We start from the raw sequence: 19,065 nt of genomic DNA on the forward strand, positions 1-19,065 counted from the left end.
GCTGCAATGCTATTGGTTGACCTTGAATTGGTCACATGAACACACCTCGTCCTGATTTGCAACGGATGACAATATCACGCCAAAGCCAACGCCTTTAAGAAAGCCTGCGAAAACTGTCAAGTTTGAGATGAATGTGCTTCTGCACACGAAAGGAAAATGCTACAGTTGATGCAAATGGAAAGCATACTTGCCAAGTTTTTTGCGTAAGTCATGCGTAATTTTGGTGACTCTCGAGTCTTACGGCGTAAGCTGAAACTCTTTCATTTTTTCTCCACTTGCGATCCGTTTTTGAATATGTTTATTTTTAAAAGTTTGAACTATTTCGAACGTGGCATATTTGAATTCACGAGAGAATTTTTGTTAACTGGTGAGATAGTTCTGTCAATTCTGACAAAATACTGAAATTTATGAATAAATATGGACGTTCTTCATTGTAATTTTGTGAAACATATTCTATGTAGATGAAGTTTTGATTGGTAGTTCCATCTGTGAATCTTTGTAAACAATACTGTCTTCAATTGTGTATTTCATATGCATTTCTATCAACACTAAGTTCATTCTGCATTCTTTTTGATAAAAATAAATAACGAATGGCAAAAATGCGGTTTTCTTATGGTTCACTTACCGTTTGATACACAAACGGTTTTATAGGCAGCCACAGTGCAAAGTATTTGTTGTTCGGGAAGATTTCAACACACAGCATGCGCTGTTGAGATTAATGGTTATTTGTAAGAATTCCCTAGATAAAAAAAGGATGGTTGGTGCCTTTCTAATGGATCTCTCAAAAGCGTTTGATTACATAGACCATGAGCTATTAATTGCGAAATTAAATGCCTATGGTTTTTGTAAAGATGCTCAATTATTGATTTATAATTACCTGTCCGGTAGAAAACAGAGGGGAAATTAAATGGTTCATTCAGCACTTGGCGGGAAACCTTTGCAGGTGTACCACAAGGATCAGTCCTTGGGCCTCTTCTATTTAATTTATACATTAATGATTTCTAATGGTAACTGATACTGCAGTATGTAACTTTGTTAATGATACTATGATTTTTGCAGCTGACTGTCAATTGGATAAAGTTTTAGAACGGCTAGAAACTGATGCTCTTGTTTTATCAAAGTGCTTGCCAGAAAACTTTGTGAAATTGAATGCAGGGAATGTCATCTTCTTACTTTTGGAACAAACCAAGATGACATTAAGCTTCAAATTTCAATCAGATTTTCTTCTCGGTGTTTATAAAATGTTTCAGTCCATGGTGAATGTGCTATTGGCAAACAACAAATACTATCAAGAATTATTTACTATAAGCAACCAGAAGTTGGATAGAATTATTTATTTCGAGCCTAAAAATTTCAAAGATGTTTTTCTGCAATTCATCAGCATATTTTATATATTACAAAGAATGAAGTAAGTTATAAACAAAAGCTTTCAGCCTCCGTATAAAAAGTACATGTTTAATGTATATGCTAAATTAAAAATAACGAAACGGCTTGCCTTATTCCTTGAACCTTTATTTTCATTTGGATTAAAGCTAACTACTACATCTGCTCTCACATATCTAAACTGATATCATTTCCGTAAAACATGCCCAATTTTAGGGAAAGTTTGATAACATTGCCGTAAGGACGAATTTCATATTGGGGGAGGGGGGAGGGGGCTCTGGTTCCGACGGGCCTGGCTAATCGTTGATTAGTTAGCCGGCTAACGTTTGCACTTGAAACTTAAGTTGAATTTTTATTTTGCTCAATAATTTAACAGATAATTTAACAAATATTCTTCGTACTTCAAAACTGTTTCACCACACAATACATACACTAATGCTTTGAACAAAATAGATTTATCACAAAATATTTTCTCTTATAACTACTTGACCTTCTCACTTTAATGTACGCATGTTTAAGAATCTCGAAGACGTACGCATGTTTAAGAATCTTTAAGAAGCTGTCTATAAGTAAAGAATCTCTAAGACGATGAAAACCAATAAGCCAGACAACTGTTGGGATAGGATAAGGTGGTCATGATTGTTATAGATGATATGGTAAATATTTCTGGTTTAATTGAGAAAGATAAGAGAAATAATGCTCCTTGTCACAGTCTGGCTGTTCTTCTTATTGTTATATTTCTGGGCGTGTAACCAAAATTACCTGCTAGATGTCATGGCTCAGACGTTTTATTTAATTAACGTATTCACAGACTAACGCAGTTTTATTACCGCAGAGGTAATAATATGGATTAGTTACTAACCTAATTCAGCAAAGCTCTTTTATATGTTTATTGTAATGTTCCAGAAGTTTCTAGAAAAGTATCATTCCAGGTTGTTCGAGAAAGCGGAAGTAATTATTTTGCAAAAATATAATTGAACTAACACTACGAATATGAACTAGAATGGTGTGAAATAATTAGCTAGAATAGTCTACAGTATTTTTGACAGTCTGGTAAGAGTGTGTATTTCCTACATTAGTAACAAACGTGAAACTAAGAAAATGTTGCTTCAGCTAGCAAGGACGTCTGTCCGAAAAAGAAAAGAGACAATGAAGAAAGTAAATAAAGTAAACTAAAAAAGGATGAAAATCAAATGAACTAAGTAGTAGAATCGTTATAATAAAGATTTTGTTACAGATTTTGTTTCGCTTAAGATTCTGAAACAAGTATTGCATTTGGTGTTTGAGAAACCATGAAACAGGAAACGAAAACAAAAGTTGGAAACCGAATGCTTTCTTGAGCTTAGATTCATTTAAAAATAAATGCGTAGAAGGAGATTTAAAAATGTAATTTGGTTCTGAATCATCTGAATCTCATTTGGTTCAAGCAATCAATGTTTGTAAGGAACATCACAATGCTCCGGAAGCAAGCAACAATGAATTCCAAGAATCCAGACACAGCGCACCAGACTAAAAGTTGTGGTTGAGGGAGTAAGTTGCATAATTAAATCAATGACCACTACTCTGTAATCAAAACTGTAATCTAAGGATTACGACTCTGTAACAGGCACCGCGTGCCAGTCTAAAAGTGGGTGGGCTGACAAAGGTGTATCTGCAATTTTTTTGAGGACACGCTCTTAAGAACGCCGGAAAACGCTCCTTTTTCAAAATACTTGCTTCTTTTCACTTACTCTCTTCCGATTCAGAAAAGATGAAAGACACCAAGAAAATGAACAAAAGCTACTACCACTTAGGATCTGTTGAAGTAAACTTTCCAAAGTTGCACTAGAGTAAAGTTGCTAAAAGAAAGTGGAGGTGTTGGGATGGGGGGCTATGAAACATATAAATTGGCATTGATATAAGCAAATCCAACTCAATGTTTATAAGGAGCTAAAGTACTTTTGCATATTGCTTGTAGCGAACATTATTCTAATTGTGCCTCTGCCAAATACAGCGTTTTGTGCATCAAACTTTTATCTATTTCTGCATTCAAAGGACAATGACTACTTGAAGGATTATCATGCCAAGTTCAGCATTCGAGATAAATAAAAAAATTTGACATTTTTCGCGCATATTGCTTTTTATTGGGTTTTAAAAATTTCATTGAAACATAATTTGAGGTCCTAAATTTGACTTTTGGACTCCTTATTCAATTAATTTTCACAATATATATGGTTGTTCAAATAAAAAAAATTATTCCTTCATGTATAAAATGAACTTTAACAATTTAAGTCTGAAAGTGAATATTTTTCTTTAGGAATGCGGATTTCTAAGGGCGCGTCCGCAGAGATTACAAACAGGAAGACTTTTCACGGACCATGCTTCCCCCGATTGCTGGGAGTTTTTGTCCGAAATAATGGTGGTTTAAAATGGTGGTTTATCAAGCACGAAACAATGTTTTTAAACTTGTTGTTTGCATTTAACGTCTAGAACCTAAAAGCAAGCGGTATTTCTTCTAATTATTAAATTTGTAGTTCTTAATCGAATAAATTCAAAAGAGAAAGAATTCATTGATATTCTTTCAATGGGATACTTTTGAAACGATTGCCTTTCGTGCAGTATTCTCCTTTCGTGCTTGATAAAAGGTATCGATAAAGTTCTTTGTAAAAAATACTCTTTTCTTGTCCTTATGAATCAGTGACTGCTTGAAATCGGCAATTGGTTAGCTTTTTGCGCTTGCACTTGTCAACTGAAAAGGGAAGTTTTTCGAAATATTGTCCCGAAATTAAGGAAGTGTCTTCAAAGACCAGTAAATCGGAATAAAGAATTTGTTCTTTCTAGTTCTTTCTTGAAATCGTCAGTTGATCTGTATAATCGTCTGTTGTTATAAAGATGTAATAGAAACAGAATAGAAATTAATTATGTTTTCGATGGTAAATTTTGCTGTAACGACGCTCGGTAAAACCATGGTAAATCATAGCTATGACACATTAGAATTTGGTCTTTAGCACTTTGGTCTTTGGTCAACTGGTCTTTAGCACTGAGGCTGGCCGCCACGTTGAAGCCAATACATACCCCATTCTAAAAATAGCTTTCTGGGGCGTTCTCAAAGCTTGACATCCATTGTCACAATTTGCAAGTATAGTTAGGCCATTTTGTTAGATACCCCTTAGCCCATTCATTATTAGGATTTTCTCTATGTTCCTTTTGCATATCATTAGCTGTAGCATACCTCTTGTTCGTACGTCACATGTCCCGCATCCCGCGTCATGGTGCGGGACATTCCCAGCATTGTTAGGGCTAGTCATAGGTTACTTATTCTCGACCCTATGTTGTTGTTGTACCATTTGCGTAGTTTTCTATCATTTTTGCATACTTTTGATTTAGATATGTTAACGTTGCATGGCATAATTCAACCTAGCCCTTCCTTTTACTTGTTATCGGCTAGTTACCATTATCGTCGTGTATCGCTAATTTTAGATTCCATACGTATATATATACAAGTTGTAGTTTAAGTTGAGTCTGTTAGATGGAAACACAAAAAACAATTGGAGCGAAACTCTGTCACTCGTCTTAAGGCTTTAGGTTAGGTTAGGGCCTAGTATGTTTCGTTTTTTTAGATTTATCAAAGTATCTGGGCTATAAACACAGTTCATTTCTGGCGTTTTACTCTCTGGGTTCGTGACAGCATCTCATCTTATTCTGCCTAACGAATTGTGTACCTGAACCAAACACCATGCTTGTGTCATAAAATTCTCAATTCAATTGCTAAGCGACTGCACTATCATGAAACGTCAGAACTAAAGTTGTTTGGCAACACGAAAAGTTTGAACAACTATAACTTTTGGCTTGTAGGCCACATCACTTTAAAATTTTTATCAGTTTTACAAGCTCTCAACGATTTTTTCATCAGATTTAAAAAATTTGAAGGTCAAAATTTTGCTGACCGTGCTTTTTTTCGCGCTCTCAATAGCGTGGCTTCCATTTCATTTGCCAGAATGTTTCAAAGACTTAAAATGATCAGTGGGCTTTACATTTAAGATTCAAGCTTTGGCTATGATGCTAGATGGTTATCTTGGGCTACGTTTTTGTATTGCCAAAAAAGCCCTTTAGCGCCTGGAAAAAATCCTTTAAAAAAAGAAACAGAGTAATTATCTCGAGCTATTTCCCGTATCAAAATGTTTGTGCTTAGTTACTAACTTTTGATGCCTCTTTTCCTAGAGGTCCATTGTGGTCCAAGATAGCTCAGGCGACACCCAAGGTTATATGCAGGAATCGAGGTACAAAAATGTTCTCATTTGGGAAACAAGAAATCTCAAATTATAAAGAAGATTCAGGAATGATTTACAAGGGACAATTTGATCGAAAAGAAAATACTGAACGAATTTGTGGCGTGAATGAATTTGAGGATTTGGGTTCGTTAACTGGATTCCCTCGGTAAAGGTATGATACTGTTCTAGTTTTGTCTGTTGTGCATCGTGTTTGTGGTTCGTTATTGCAAACTGGTGTCTGATAAATGAGCTTTACCTGTCCTGTAAAATACGTTATTTAACAGTATTATTACCTTAAAGGCATTGAGTCATGGTAAATAGGCTTTCTCTATAGGGGGTCATTTGGTTTCGGCGTGATCGCTGCTGTTTCATGTGATATTGGCATCCGTTGTTGACAACTTGCTATTGATGGAAACTGTTTTGTTAATCAGTACGAGGCAACTTCATGTGACCAGTTCAAGGTCAACCAATAGCATCGCAGTCATGGAAATCATGACTCAGCGGATTTTGGCACTTAGGGTATACCCAGTCTATTTATCATGACTCAATGCCTTTAATTTTTTGCCTTAACTCTTTGCGTTTCATGATCAAGATTTAATCTTCTCTGTCACAAACGAAAGCCAACGTTCTTTATTAACGACCCGCAATCAATGGTTACGGTGAATCTTCTATTATCTATGTATGACAACGATGTTGAGTAAGCTTCCCACAAATCGTTTTTATCTTCCTTTGGTTCACATATTATTATTATAAATAATTCTTACAGTCGTTTGCCTGAAGCCTTGCCTCCCCCCGCTACGCTACTGATAAGAAGATAAATAAAGTAAAATCTTGGCGTTACTGTGTTACCACTGACTACCAATAATGATGTTTACCGAATGGAACAAAATTTACCGAAGGACACAGAAATATTTTCGCACCCTATACACCTCCCGCTAAATCCGTCCCTGCTAGCCACTGAGCCATCCTCGCACCGGTCGACACGAAGCTTTAAGTTTTTTCATTTGTTGAACTTATACAAAAGTTCTACAAATGTTCTACAATATTTGCGAAGGATTATAACAAGTTTTGCTATAAATGGAGCAGTTCAGTTCCTACTGCGCTTCAGGTGCGCTCAAGGGAAGCCTCGCTTGGGCTGCCTATTCTCAAACGAGGCTCAGTAGACAGTTCTGGAAGCGAATATCGGGAAAACTACTAAGTATAATGGGATCAGAATTCTTATCAAAGACTCTTGGTTAGCACTGATTTTTTGCGGCACCGCAGGGATTTCTGTAAAGCCAAAAAACCTACTCAGGAAAATGATCCGCGGATCGGATCAGATTTTGTGTTGCGCAAGCGCTTTGGATGTAAAAATGGCCAGATGACTGAGTTGTTTCATTTGCCACCACAGCTCTCTTCTCGGTTAAAATCAAACTTTGTTTTGTTTTGCTGGTTGCATTCGCGGGCACGCAAAGGATCAATATTAACAAAGAGTTTTAACGACGGATATGCGTTAACGGGATGTTCTGCAGCCAGCCATAAGGTTATCTATGTTATATCGGCCCAATCAATGCCCAATAGGATTTACTTTTTGTGTAAAGAAAGAGTTGTTTTTAGTGACACGTACAGAAATTTTTGATTCTATTTAAATGTTCATGTCCACGAGAAAAAAAGGATTAGGCACGGGCTTCTTGGAAGAAGCTGATTTTTATACATCACTTGCGTCTTTTTTTTGGTCATTTTCCATCATACTTAGGCCTGTTTTCTGGCATTGTTGCAATATGGCATCTTTTAAGTTACTTTGATTAACATGTTGGTAAGTAGACATAAAATTCATTATTAACTGTATATAGTGTTTTTACATATTCCTTTTTGCTGATATTTTTCAGTTTATAAGCTTTAAGTCGACCACAATGATTTGACGATGTTTAGGGCCAGTTGTTACTTCACTGCTTTTCGAGACTGCGCGAGTTTGACGTTTCTTTAAGCTTAACTAGAGTTGATGAATAAAATTCTTTTAGCAACGTCATCAAGAATTCAAGTAAGCTCAGTAGTTTTATATACAAGGGTACAGTGCTGTAAAAAAAAACAAACAAGGAGGGGGGGGGGTGATCTCACGAAATATATTTCCGAATACCACGAAATGTATCCCTTTTTATCATTTGACGTCATCTATTTGTCCAACGCTTTTTGTTTTTTTCGATTCCGTTTAAAAACAAAGACAGCATGCGAAGCAAAATATGTAAAATTAAGTTTTCTTTAATAAAACACTTGTTAAATGAACCTTTTCTCAATTGAGACATTATCCACATTTTGCTTAACAATTTTTTCACAGAACTGGTTTACACCAGACCCGAACAAACTTTATCCGTTTAAGGTTTTTTCTGGTTGGTCTTGCGTTGACACTAGGCCCAGTCTATCGGAACAATTTTTTAAATTCTAAAATTCTTATAAAGTTTACAGGAATAAGCAATCAATTTAAAAACAATACCAGCAGGAAGAATGACAAAATGAAATAACAACCCTGCGGCTATAACACATAACATAGATAAAATAATTATTACAAAGAATCTAGATATAAAAGAAGGAGAAGTTTACACAAAAGAAGGGGTTTGTATAGCGTAGTCACCAAATCAAAAAGAAAAGACCACACAAATGGCTAATGCACCCCTCGTCCGATCAAAATGACCCGAACAAACCCATGCCACCAAACCAATCGAAAAACGCACCAGCCACCCTCGCACAGACCCTCCCGAAGGAAGCGGCTCTCATACTGGTTTTGGCTATATCTTGTTGAAACCGTTCCGAGGCCTATATGGTGTTGATGTTGTCTCAGAGTTTTTGTATTTGATTCAAAAACTAACTAACAGGATGATTTGCAACAGTTCTCCTTTTGAAAGGTTACTAAGTCGTGAGGTCGCAATGTCGCATTTAAGCTGGCAATAAGATCATTTCTTTCCAAAATTTAGTTTACTGAGCCCTACACGTAGTTTTATCAAGATAAACAAACGTTCTGGGTCGTAAATGCCGTAGACTGACTTCGAGTGCGAAAGAAACAGAGTTGGTAGTTTGTTTTTGTAAACATTAACCAAACGGGATTGTCAAATCTCAGGGTCAAGTTTTGTCCCATTCCAAACGATAGTTAGGGTAGAAACTTGTTGTTGATTTTGTTGTTCTCTTTTCTCGCAAGTATTTGTCCTATCGTAGCTCACCTGCAAAGATTGCGGTTAGATTCCTGATGTCGAGGTGCAGGACTTCTTGTGTAGTCTGGAGTCAAATGGTTGATAATATTATAAAAGAGAACATGGCTGTGAAGATCGATGTGTCATCGAAAAATAGTTTCACATTGCATTTCAAGCAAACAGTCTAGCCATTAATGTAAACAAGAAAGAAAAGTGGGCCCAGAATGGAGCCCTGGGGAACACTCGCTGAAATAGTGTCCCATGTGGATGTCTTGCCATTCAAACAGTTCGTCTATCAGCGAGAAAACTCTGTATAAGGTTCAATAGCTTACCGGAGACGCCAAATCAAATTCGAATATAAATTTAATGGGTGAAAGGGGTGCATCATCACATATTTTGGTCATGCGCACTGAGACATTGTCCCATCCAAGAGCCTTCCTTGGATTGTATGTGTGACCTTGGGCTTTGTTTTGGGCACAGATAGCATGATTTGTAGAGTTTGTGCTCATTCTAGCAGTGCTCGAGTAAGCATTGCATTGTGATTTTCTGCAAGACCCAAAAAGCAAGTGTGCATTGCCCTTGAGTATATAAAGTTTATGCTGGTATTGTTTCCCATCGCTCGCCGCAAGGCAATATGAAGCTTGACTGTAGAGATCAGAATTTATCAGCCCTATCCACCCATCTCATTTATTTCCTGGCTTTATTGCACGTTTAATTTCTTCTTCTTCATTGCTTGCATTATTTAATGGCCAATTGGTTTGCGACTTTTGCACAAATAATTGTTTCCTCTTCTCAATCCCCAAATAAATATTTGGGGTTTTATCTATGAAGGTCTATGCGTTGTGTGCATTGACTTCCCATGAAGTAACGCCAACCGCAGTATTGTGACTAAGAATGGTCAATTATTCTAAGGACCATCTAACGCTTCATTTGCTAACGTTTAAATATGGTCACCTGGGGCAAATATTGAAATGTTAATGTTTTTGTCTTAAAGACAGCAAAAAAACGGAGATCACCTAATTTCAAGATCGAGTATATTTCTTTGAGCGAAACAGAGAGGGTGCAAGACAGATATGTTTTTGCCCTAGCTCATGTTTGTCCCAAGTGCATTATTTTGAATCATATCTCCGTAATCACATCTAAGTAGGGTCGAGAGTATCAGATGGTGGTTAATACCAGATATTTTTAATGAAAAAGGTTAGTTCAACGCTTATTTTTTTGGGTCAGGGTTGAAGGACATCCCCCAGTTATTAGCTCACGCTCTCACCAGATCTAGATCATGGTTCAGGCTTTTGGAAGTTACATTTTGGTCTTGAACTTCAGTGGCAAGCTGTGTATCATCTGCAAAGAGCTTACTCCCCCCCCCCCCCCCCTAAATTTTCAGTCAGACAAAAAACAGGGGCCCTAGTATGGATTCTTGAGGTACACCAGCTAGTATATTCCCTCTTTTTGAAGCCTGGCCGTTCAGAACTGATTACAATCAAAGGTTGTAATTGTTGTATGCGTCATGAGGATACGTTGGTTAAATGTTGAGTCGCCTGGATCAACAAAACCACTAGAATTTGGCCTGAGATCAGATCATTGGTAGGAAATGTTTCGGCTGCTTTTCATTTTACTAGACAGTTTTATTATGTTGTCTTTGTTTTTCATAAGATATTCGTTTTGTTCAGTTTATTCTACTACTTGAATTTGTTCGTGTATTTCTTACTGAGCCTAACCAATTTCGTATTGACTATCTGCTTTTTATTTTATCAACTGCTATTTTGTATTTAATATTTTTTTGTAACAAACCATGTTCTGAGTTTGATCAAACTGCGTTGATTTTTGTGATTTTTGATGAGACTCAGAGTGGGTTTGAACTGAAGCCACGTTTGGTGCCATATTAATTTGAATCCATTTATATCGAAACTTGGCTCAAGAGTGAGTGTTTCCGATGACTGTTAGCAAAGCTAATCACAGTCTAATTGAAAAAAAGTTCTCTGAGTATTTCTTTAGGTTTCTTTCAAAAGGAGATATAAACAAGCTTATCTATAAACTCACCCATCGTAGTTAAGAATAATATAATTTCTTAAAAGAGAATACGTTTAAATACACGATTAAAGTATTTCTATTAAAACAAGATTCCAAAAACGAAACCACCAATAAAGCACGGAATTCAAATTAATTCAGGGAAACCAAAATAATATCGACTATCGTATGTTAAATTAGCAGCTTCTTAGACTTTTAATTCGGGTTTTCCAGATAGTCTCAAACTATTTGATGTTTTTGCGCTGTTCTGAATGTCTCTTCTATAAACACACACGACCTGCCTCCCGCAGAGGCGTGGCTCCCGCACAAAAGAGGCTCCAACCAAAAACAGGCTCCCACCAAAAAGAGACTCCCACCAAATAGAGGCTGTGCCGTGCTCCACCGCAGAGGCTGGTAGAACCACGCCCTTTGCCATCACAAAATTTTTCCTAAAAAAGATGTGCAAAAACACTCGCATTCCTGCAGAATTCAGCAAAAAATCCACTCGCGCTCCTACGCGATTTTTACTCGCACGACTGTCACAGGCGCTAGAGGGCGGGGAGCAGAAAAGGGGGAGGAGGAAGCCCACCACGTCAAGGAGCACCCTTTGTTTGGGGTTTTCTTTTTGCGTGGGAAATGCAGTTCACAGCTTGCAAATATTAAGTCTAGTTTTAAATTTGTTAAAAAGTTGTTCAAAGCGAATCTACATATGTAATTAATTAGAAATCATTTCAATGTTATAAGCTGCTGCAGTTTCCACTGAGAAGGAAACAAATGTTCCCATGCTGGCGTGATGGGTAGGATCGTGTAAGTCAACTGCGCGATGGGTGGCGTTGACGTTGTAGATCCTCTGTACCCCACGTGCACGGGTCTCTTGAGCTGTGAGCCGTGTGCCGGGGTGCTGAGGTTTTGAAGTATTTCTACTGTAATACTTCAGGGCAAACAATAGTTCTTGTTCTGTTACCCCTTCGGCAACAGAACCTTAATGCCTGCAAATGATTTCGCTCTAGACATGGCAACATAGAGTTGACCATGTGTGAAAACAGGTTTTGGGAGGTAAACGCCAACATACTTCAACGACTGTCCCTGTGCTTTGTTGATGGTAAGGCAGTATGCCAACCTCGCAGGAAATTGCAATCTGGCAATGTCAATGGGTAGGGCGGTGTCTTTAGAGGACATTGTGATTCGTGGAATCATGACATAGCGGCCTCTGTGCTCAGTGGCAACGACCTCCGCCCAGATCAGGTGGCGTTACAAATCCCGGACGATCAGACGGGTTCCGTTGCAGAGACCTTTCTTTGGGTTGAGGTTCCGCAGGAGAATCATTGTTGCACCAACCTTGATGTGTGAAAAGAAAAGAATATAACCCTGAGGAATTTTTGAAATGTCTCTCATTTATCTAAATAATGTGGATATTCGACAAAAAAAGAACATCAATTAAAAAATGGTCTTTGTTTTATCTTGGTTCCTGTTGCGAAATTAATCTTGGAAAGAAGAGGAAAGGTTTGTAATCAAAGTGGAAGGCATTTCAGTTGTCAAAAATGTAATATTACCTTAAGCTCCAGCTTGTGGAGCGGCATACCAGCTGGTGTCTGTGCATTCAAAACTCAACGGGATATGCTGCAGCTTCTTCGGGATCATCAGTGGTTACCCTGTCAGTACTCAGGTATGTCCGAGTGGGTGCGTGCAGCCTATCCAAAATGAGTTGATTCATTTCATGAGAAGAATCATTGGTCGTTGTTAGGCAACAGCGTTCTGGCATTGCTTCTGGGTTGGCCATTATGTCTGGCTCTCCAGGTCCTGGTGGTGGATATAGAAAGTCAACAATCTCGTCAAGTGAGTGGACCAACATGTGGTCTGGCAACTCGATTTGACCCTCTTGATCTTGTGGTTCTTGTCCATTCCCAATTCTTGTCCATGTCCATTCGTCTTGGATGGCTCTCATGTTTCTGATACGTTGAAACGCGCGGAAATGGCGCCAGAGAGGTGAATTCTTCATGCTCTCTTGCACAATCTGTTCTCTACCTGCTTTAAAAACAATTGGGAGAACCTGTCTAAAATCACCACCAAGAAACATGAATTTACCTCCGAACGGTCTATTAATTCGGGTAATGTCCCTGAGGAGGATATCTACTACCTTTAAAGCGTTGACTGGGATCATGGAGGCTTCGTCCCAGATAAATACAGTGGTTTGCAAAAGCTTTTCAGCCTTAACATTTTGACGCTTTATGTTACAGGTGGAATCAGATAACAACGGGATAGGAATCTGGAATGTAGAATGTGTTGTGCTACCATTGATTAGCAATGTGCTTGCAATGCCTGAATAAGCAACACATTTAACTGTTATTCCTAATCCCTGCAAGTTATGAACAACTGTATTGTACAGGAAAGTTTTACCTGTTCCTGCTGGACCGTCAACAAAGAAGCAGCTGTTTTCGGAATGTGTTTGGATAGCTTCCACGACGGTTTCGTAGATGTAACGAAGTTCATTGTTTAGGACCTGTAACATGACCTGTCGTAAATATGACGTTGTTCATTGGTGAGGAGCTGCAACATTTGTTGTCCAAGTTCTCTCTCTTGAGCAATGTCAATGTTTTCTTCATCTTGCTCTGGATTTCGGAAGTTGTCTGGCAGCTGTGGCAACTCGGAAAGTTCCCAATCTGCAATGGACTTTCCGTGGACTTTTAACAGCCTGTCAATGCCCCACAGGCACAGGTACACGTGTCTGTCCTGGAAGCCAATTGTTGGGTCATTGTGAAGCTGCCTGTCATGTCGGACGACATCTTCAGACATCGGCTGTTTAAACTGCTCAAAAAGAGCTCTGATGTCAGCTGGAGTCTGAAAGATGATGAGCGTCGCAAAGAGCTGTCTCATTTGCGGTGGCATGTTGATGATCGCAGCCTCGTCTAGGCAATGTATAAGCTCAGCATCATCGTCTAATATGCCCATGGCTTTTGCTGCATTATTGAATGTGTGATGCAGTTCACCATCGACTGTTCTCAGGTCTTCAAAGGATGTTGCACCTCTTTCATGGAGCAGAAGCAGTCGCAAGGCATATCTCTTTGGATCAGATGGCTGAACTTGGTAAGTTCGTCCAACAATCTTTGACACAAAACGTACCTTGGATCAGAAAAGAAAATTAGTTTTTATATATATTTAGCTATTTATTTAGTGATGTATGCCTTCAGCAAATGAATAGAAGTGTAAAAATAGAAGTTAGAGTAATAAAGATAATAATGATACCTTTCGTTTCCATGTTTTTGTTCCTTTATCGAAAGTATAGACTTCAGGAATTTCATGGTAAATGTTGGATTTTGTTATCTTTTTATTACTTCGGACCCCTGTGGTCAGTCAAGAGGAGAAAGAGTCAAGAGTCGAAGATACACGGAGCGGTCACGCAGGGAGTTGTGGCCGCATTTGAACTCAAACGAACGATTTTTAATAGCGATTACGAATTATACATCATACTATCGATTTGTGTAAGCCATTCAACTAGTTTATTTTACAATATATATAATCACACTAGCTATAACCTTGTTCCTAATGTTGGACGTCTTTGGTCGTATTGCGCCGAACCCCGTATACTACTTACAGATATAAACTTCAACAGTTCGTGCCTTGTAGTGGTGTCTGCAAGATAGTCAAATATTCAACAAGGGGGTCTCGCCTTTTGCTTTCGGCTCAGGGCCTCCGAAACCTCTCAGCGGCCCTGAGAGTTTGAAATTAATTCCATTGCCTAGCAAAAAGCGGATGTTCAGGCGTGGGTAAAGATATGTCAAGATTATGACATGTATCTACATGTTTAAAATATTTGGACCACGAAAACTGCTTGTGTTTGTTTCTAAAAGCACTGAATGGAACGTGACAAGTGACTGGCTCATTCCTGGGTTTCATACCGACGTTTCCTCAATAATAGGTTTACTTTCTATCTGAAAAGGCTTGAGGTCGCCTAAAATGGTAATCAGTAAAGAAGATAAAAATCGACGTCAGCTTATCATTTATGTGCCAGGGGCAATCACTTGCTGTGGTTGATGATAAGAAGCTAAAGCCTGGTTTCCATTAAATCGCAAAGTGTTGCAAAGTGTCATAGAGTGTCGCAGAATGTTGCAGAAGATTGGCTCTGCGACACTCTACAACAATCTGCGATCAGTGTCGCAGAGATAGAAAAATTTCTATCTCTGCAACACCCTGTTGCAGAGAGTTGCAAAGTGTCGCAGAGTGTAGCAAAGTGTCGCAGAGTGTAGCAAAGTGTCGCAGAGTGTAGCAAAGCAAAAGGTTCTGCGACACGCTACGACACTTTGCAACACTTAATGATTTAATGGAAACCAGGCTTAAGGGAGGCGCTCTAAAAACTTTGAAAATATACATTTTTATTACCCAAGATGCTTCTGTGAGTATATTAATGAAAATTATAAGGTTTTTTAGGGTAATTGAGCGGCACTAACAATTGGTGAATCTGCCATCCTAAAATCTGAATCCGGAAAGTATTTGTTGAATATTTGACTATCTTGCAGACACCACTACAAGGCACGAACTGTAGAAGTTTATATCTGTATCTGTAAGAAGTATACGGGGCTCGGCGTAATATGACCAAAGACGTCCAACATTAAGAACGAGGTTATAATTAGTGTGATTATATATATCGTAAAATAAACCAATTGAATGGCTTACACAAGTCGATAGTATAATGTATAATTTGTAATCGCTATTAAAAACCGTTCGTTTGAGTTCAAATGCGGCCACAACTCCCTGCGTGACCGCTCCGTGTATCTTCGACTCTTGACTCCTTCTCCTCGACTGACCACAGGGGTCCGAAGTTATAACAAAAAGATAACAAAATCCAACAGTATTCGATGTGACATTATGTATTACGTAAATAACTCGCAAGGTGTTTCCATTAATCCCAGAGTGTCGCAGAATGTCGCAAAGTGTCGCCGGGTGTCGCAGAGTGTCGCAGAGTGTCGCAGAGTGTCGCAGAGTGTCGCAGAGTGTCGCAGAGTGTCGCAGAGTGTCGCAGAGTGTTCCACAGGGGCGCAGTGGCTGGGGGGGCAGGGGGAGCAGCCGCCCCCCCTGGCAAAAATTTTGTCGGATAGTCGGAAAATCCTACGTTTGTCGGAAAATTTGAAATATTAGACAAAATGTAAGGTTTTCATTGATCCTGTCCAAAAGGTCGCATATTTTTTAAACCTATCGTAAAATAGGGCATGCTCTTACTTATTTTCTTTAGAGTTTTCTTCGGAATCTTCGCATTGCTGAAATTTGTAAAGGAAATTAACGCTCTGGTCTCAGTTATTTTATAAACTCTCATTTCTGACAGCTAAAGTTCAACTCGCTTGTGTTGTAGAAGACGCAAAAATTTATTGTTTTCGCCATGACTTAGAAGAGCAAAATTTTGTCGAGCGACGAATACGCAGAAAGAAAAAGATGCCAGGGGAATGGATGAATTAGAAGGAAATAGGGAATCCGTATATCATGGTGATAGTAGATACAGCTATCAGCTCAATGATTACAAGATTCACATCTCATAAGGCAATTTTGACAGATTTTGCCTTGCTCAACCCTGAATGTTTTCAACAGAAAAAATTAATTGAAAGGCAGTTGTGTGCAGTGTCATTCAAAAAGGTTGCGAAGAATTACGGCCTGGATGACGAAAAATAACGAGATGAGTACAGCTCTTTCGTCAATAATTACCGTAAATTCAGGAAAGTTAGAGAGAAGAGCAGCCTTCAGCCGGCTGCAGGAGAAAGTCTTGATTTAAGCCCCGGCCAAACCACTCGATTTTTCACTCGATTTGTCGAGCAAGTCGATTGTCGTCGAGTGATGTCAAGTGAAGTTTGATCTCTATCAAAAAAGTCGAGTGTAAAAGGTGTTGTCGAATGAAAATCGAATCGTTTGGCCACCTTGTCGTGTGAGTCGAGTGTGCGCGTGCGCAGTTATCATCTCTTATGCTGGGCAGGGAAGGAAACTACCCTGGGGCCTCGAAGTCCAGGGGACCTTTTTAAGTGATGAATTTCATTTAAGGATTGGAATTAATCAAAAGAAACAAAATTTTGTCTGAAAATAGTAATTTATTTAAACGAAATAAGTATTTAATGGCGGCTCCTGCATGAAACGGACGCATAGGGTCTTATGTCACTCGAGTTCGTCAAGAGATTGTAAAAGGGTATTTGCATGCAAGATAAACACGGCAGCCGATCGGCGTTTCTTTGCCTTAATTATGTTGGCGTGAGTGAAAAGTGAGAAATCGAGAGTGAAAAATCGAGCGAATGATCGAATCGTTTGGTATTGGTAGTTTATGATAAGTACAACCTGCAAAGTGCCTTTCCACAGGTGGTCCCTCTTTACAAGGTTCTCGTCACTTTGCCAATGGATTCAACAAACTATGAAAGATCTTTTTCAAAGCTGAGGGTTGTAAAAAATCGGCTACGGTCAACGATGGGACAAGACCGCCTTTCCTCTCTGATAACAATCAGCGTCGAAAGTGATATTTTACAGTCGATAGACTATGGTGACATCGTCGATTTGTATGCTGCCACACCTCTTTTGAGAAAGATGATGCTTGAGTAACAGTTTATATAAATATCATTTAAAGGAAAACTATTATTTTGGACGCGTTATATAAGTGCAAAGTAATTATGATGCGATTTTAAACTTGCCAAAAAAAACTTTTTGCGATAAACACCTATAAACACTAACGTGACAGTTCATTGTCTAGTATAGCGAGAAGACTTGTAGGGTGTAAATTTATAACTAGTTGCAGTTTTGTTCATAGCGATTTATTTTAGGTAAGTTTTGTTAGAATAAAGGCCATTGTTGAACTTAAAAGTGTATAACCAACGATCCATTCGTTAACGATTTCCAGATCTATTCGTGATATTGTAGTATCAAGTGTTGCAGTATATGCAGCAAGGGTAGTCTTCGAAGAATGTATTGAGAACAAAATTTGTCGGAAAAATCATAATTTTATCGGAAAATTTTCAGCTTTGCCCCCCCAAAAAGTTAACTCCCTCTGCGCCCCTGGTGTTGCAGAGCGTCGCAGAGTGTCGCAGAGTGTCGCAGAGTGTCGCAGAGTGTCGCAGAGTGTCGCAGAGTGTCGCAGAGTGTCGCAGAGTGTCGCAGAGTGTCGCAGAGTGTCGTAGAGTGTCGCAGAGTGTCGCAGAGTGTCGCAGAGTGTCGCAGAGTGTCGCAGAGTGTCGCAGAGTGTCGCAGAGTGTCGTAGAGTGTCGCAGAGTGTCGCAGAATGTCGCAGAGAAAGAAATGTTTCTGTCTCTGCGACACTGATGGCAGATAGGCTTGTAGGCCGAAATGGTCCATCGCCAACACAATTACAAGTTAACATATCTACCAAAACAATAAATAAAAAATTAACAAATTGAAAAACTGGGGTACTCAACATTGACTTTTGTTTCTTATAAAAAAATGAGTGTACATTTAGCGTAAGTAGTTTAAATTAGTTGGTTTTAATTATCTCGAATAAACATAGATATTATACGAACTTTAAATAAAGAAAGAAAAATGCAGGCAGGAGCGATCCTAGCCTGCACCATTTTAATTTTTTCAAAAAATCTTTATACACGAATTCCCTATCAGCTATAATCCAAATATAAATAAACTATTACAATTACTTTTTTAATATATATAAAATAAAGATGTTGCTGTTCTACCTAGGGATCGTGTTTTGTTTTGGGAATTTATTAACTTCGCAGGAATCCCTTAAAGTTTCTTTTAATCTTTTAAACATGGAAATTTTGGGGCTCATTCTGATGTTTTTTGGAATCTCATTCCACGCTTTGGCCCCACAGTAAAATAAACTTCCCTTTGAGAATTCCAAATTTTGCCTTGGGATGCAATATCAAGCTGATTCCTTGTCGAATGACTGGTTATCTTTGATCTATTGATGAATTTACCTCTAACGCCTGGTTTTCATATATCGTAACCCGTCGGCGATGATCCCCGATGCACAGCATTCCTGATGGTCGGGGACCATCCCCGACGGTCGGGGATGATCCCCGATGGTCGGGGCGATCCCCTATGCTATAAACAATATTGAAGCGCCAAAACTTTAATTTTGATGAAAGTTTGGGAATATGGCTGCTGATTAAGACCAATAGTCAACTTTTGATACTATCATCGATCTATGATCAACACATTGACGTTTATGATCAACACATTGATAATTTCGGGATATTTTGCAAATGAAAATTCATTACTACAAAGTAAGAAACTTTCCCCGCGCACCCGTCAGAAAAATATTGCTCCAGCAG

General features: G+C 38.6%; 1 protein-coding gene and 1 long non-coding RNA gene across 3 annotated transcripts; one reads left to right on the top strand and one right to left on the bottom strand.

Annotated features, from left to right (window-relative positions):
• Positions 1-10: 10 nt before the first annotated feature.
• LOC148959540 (uncharacterized) lies at positions 11-11,946 on the top strand. The gene is made up of 3 exons (XR_016144037.1): positions 11-203; positions 5,584-5,805; positions 8,820-11,946. It is a non-coding gene; the product is annotated as an uncharacterized LOC148959540 (long non-coding RNA).
• Positions 11,947-12,401: 455 nt separating this feature from the next.
• LOC148959541 (uncharacterized) lies at positions 12,402-13,320 on the bottom strand. 2 transcript variants are annotated; one of them, XM_089110094.1, is made up of 2 exons: positions 13,199-13,320; positions 12,402-12,829 (listed from the first exon to the last, which is right to left on the bottom strand). In XM_089110094.1, exons 1-2 carry the CDS (start codon positions 13,308-13,310, stop codon positions 12,402-12,404), a joined length of 540 nt encoding a protein of 179 aa, XP_088966220.1. In that variant the 5' UTR covers positions 13,311-13,320. The 2 variants fall into 2 exon arrangements, with proteins under 2 accessions (XP_088966220.1, XP_088966221.1); XM_089110095.1 differs by having other exon boundaries at positions 12,402-12,826; positions 13,199-13,310.
• Positions 13,321-19,065: the final 5,745 nt, after the last annotated feature.

The sequence above is a fragment of the Rhopilema esculentum genome, chromosome 9 (genome assembly GCF_057945365.1).
Source record: "Rhopilema esculentum isolate cy_ngs chromosome 9, ASM5794536v1, whole genome shotgun sequence".
NCBI lineage: Eukaryota > Metazoa > Cnidaria > Scyphozoa > Rhizostomeae > Rhizostomatidae > Rhopilema > Rhopilema esculentum.

Bases quoted from the DNA above. Each gene is read 5' to 3' on its own strand.
- LOC148959541 (XM_089110094.1), bottom strand. From the start codon at position 13,310: ATGTTACAGGTCCTAAACAATGAACTTCGTTACATCTACGAAACCGTC. The intron at 12,830-13,198 runs GTAAAACTTTCC...TTGTTTTTAAAG, and splicing joins TGACGGTCCAGCAGGAACAG to CAGGTAGAGAACAGATTGTG.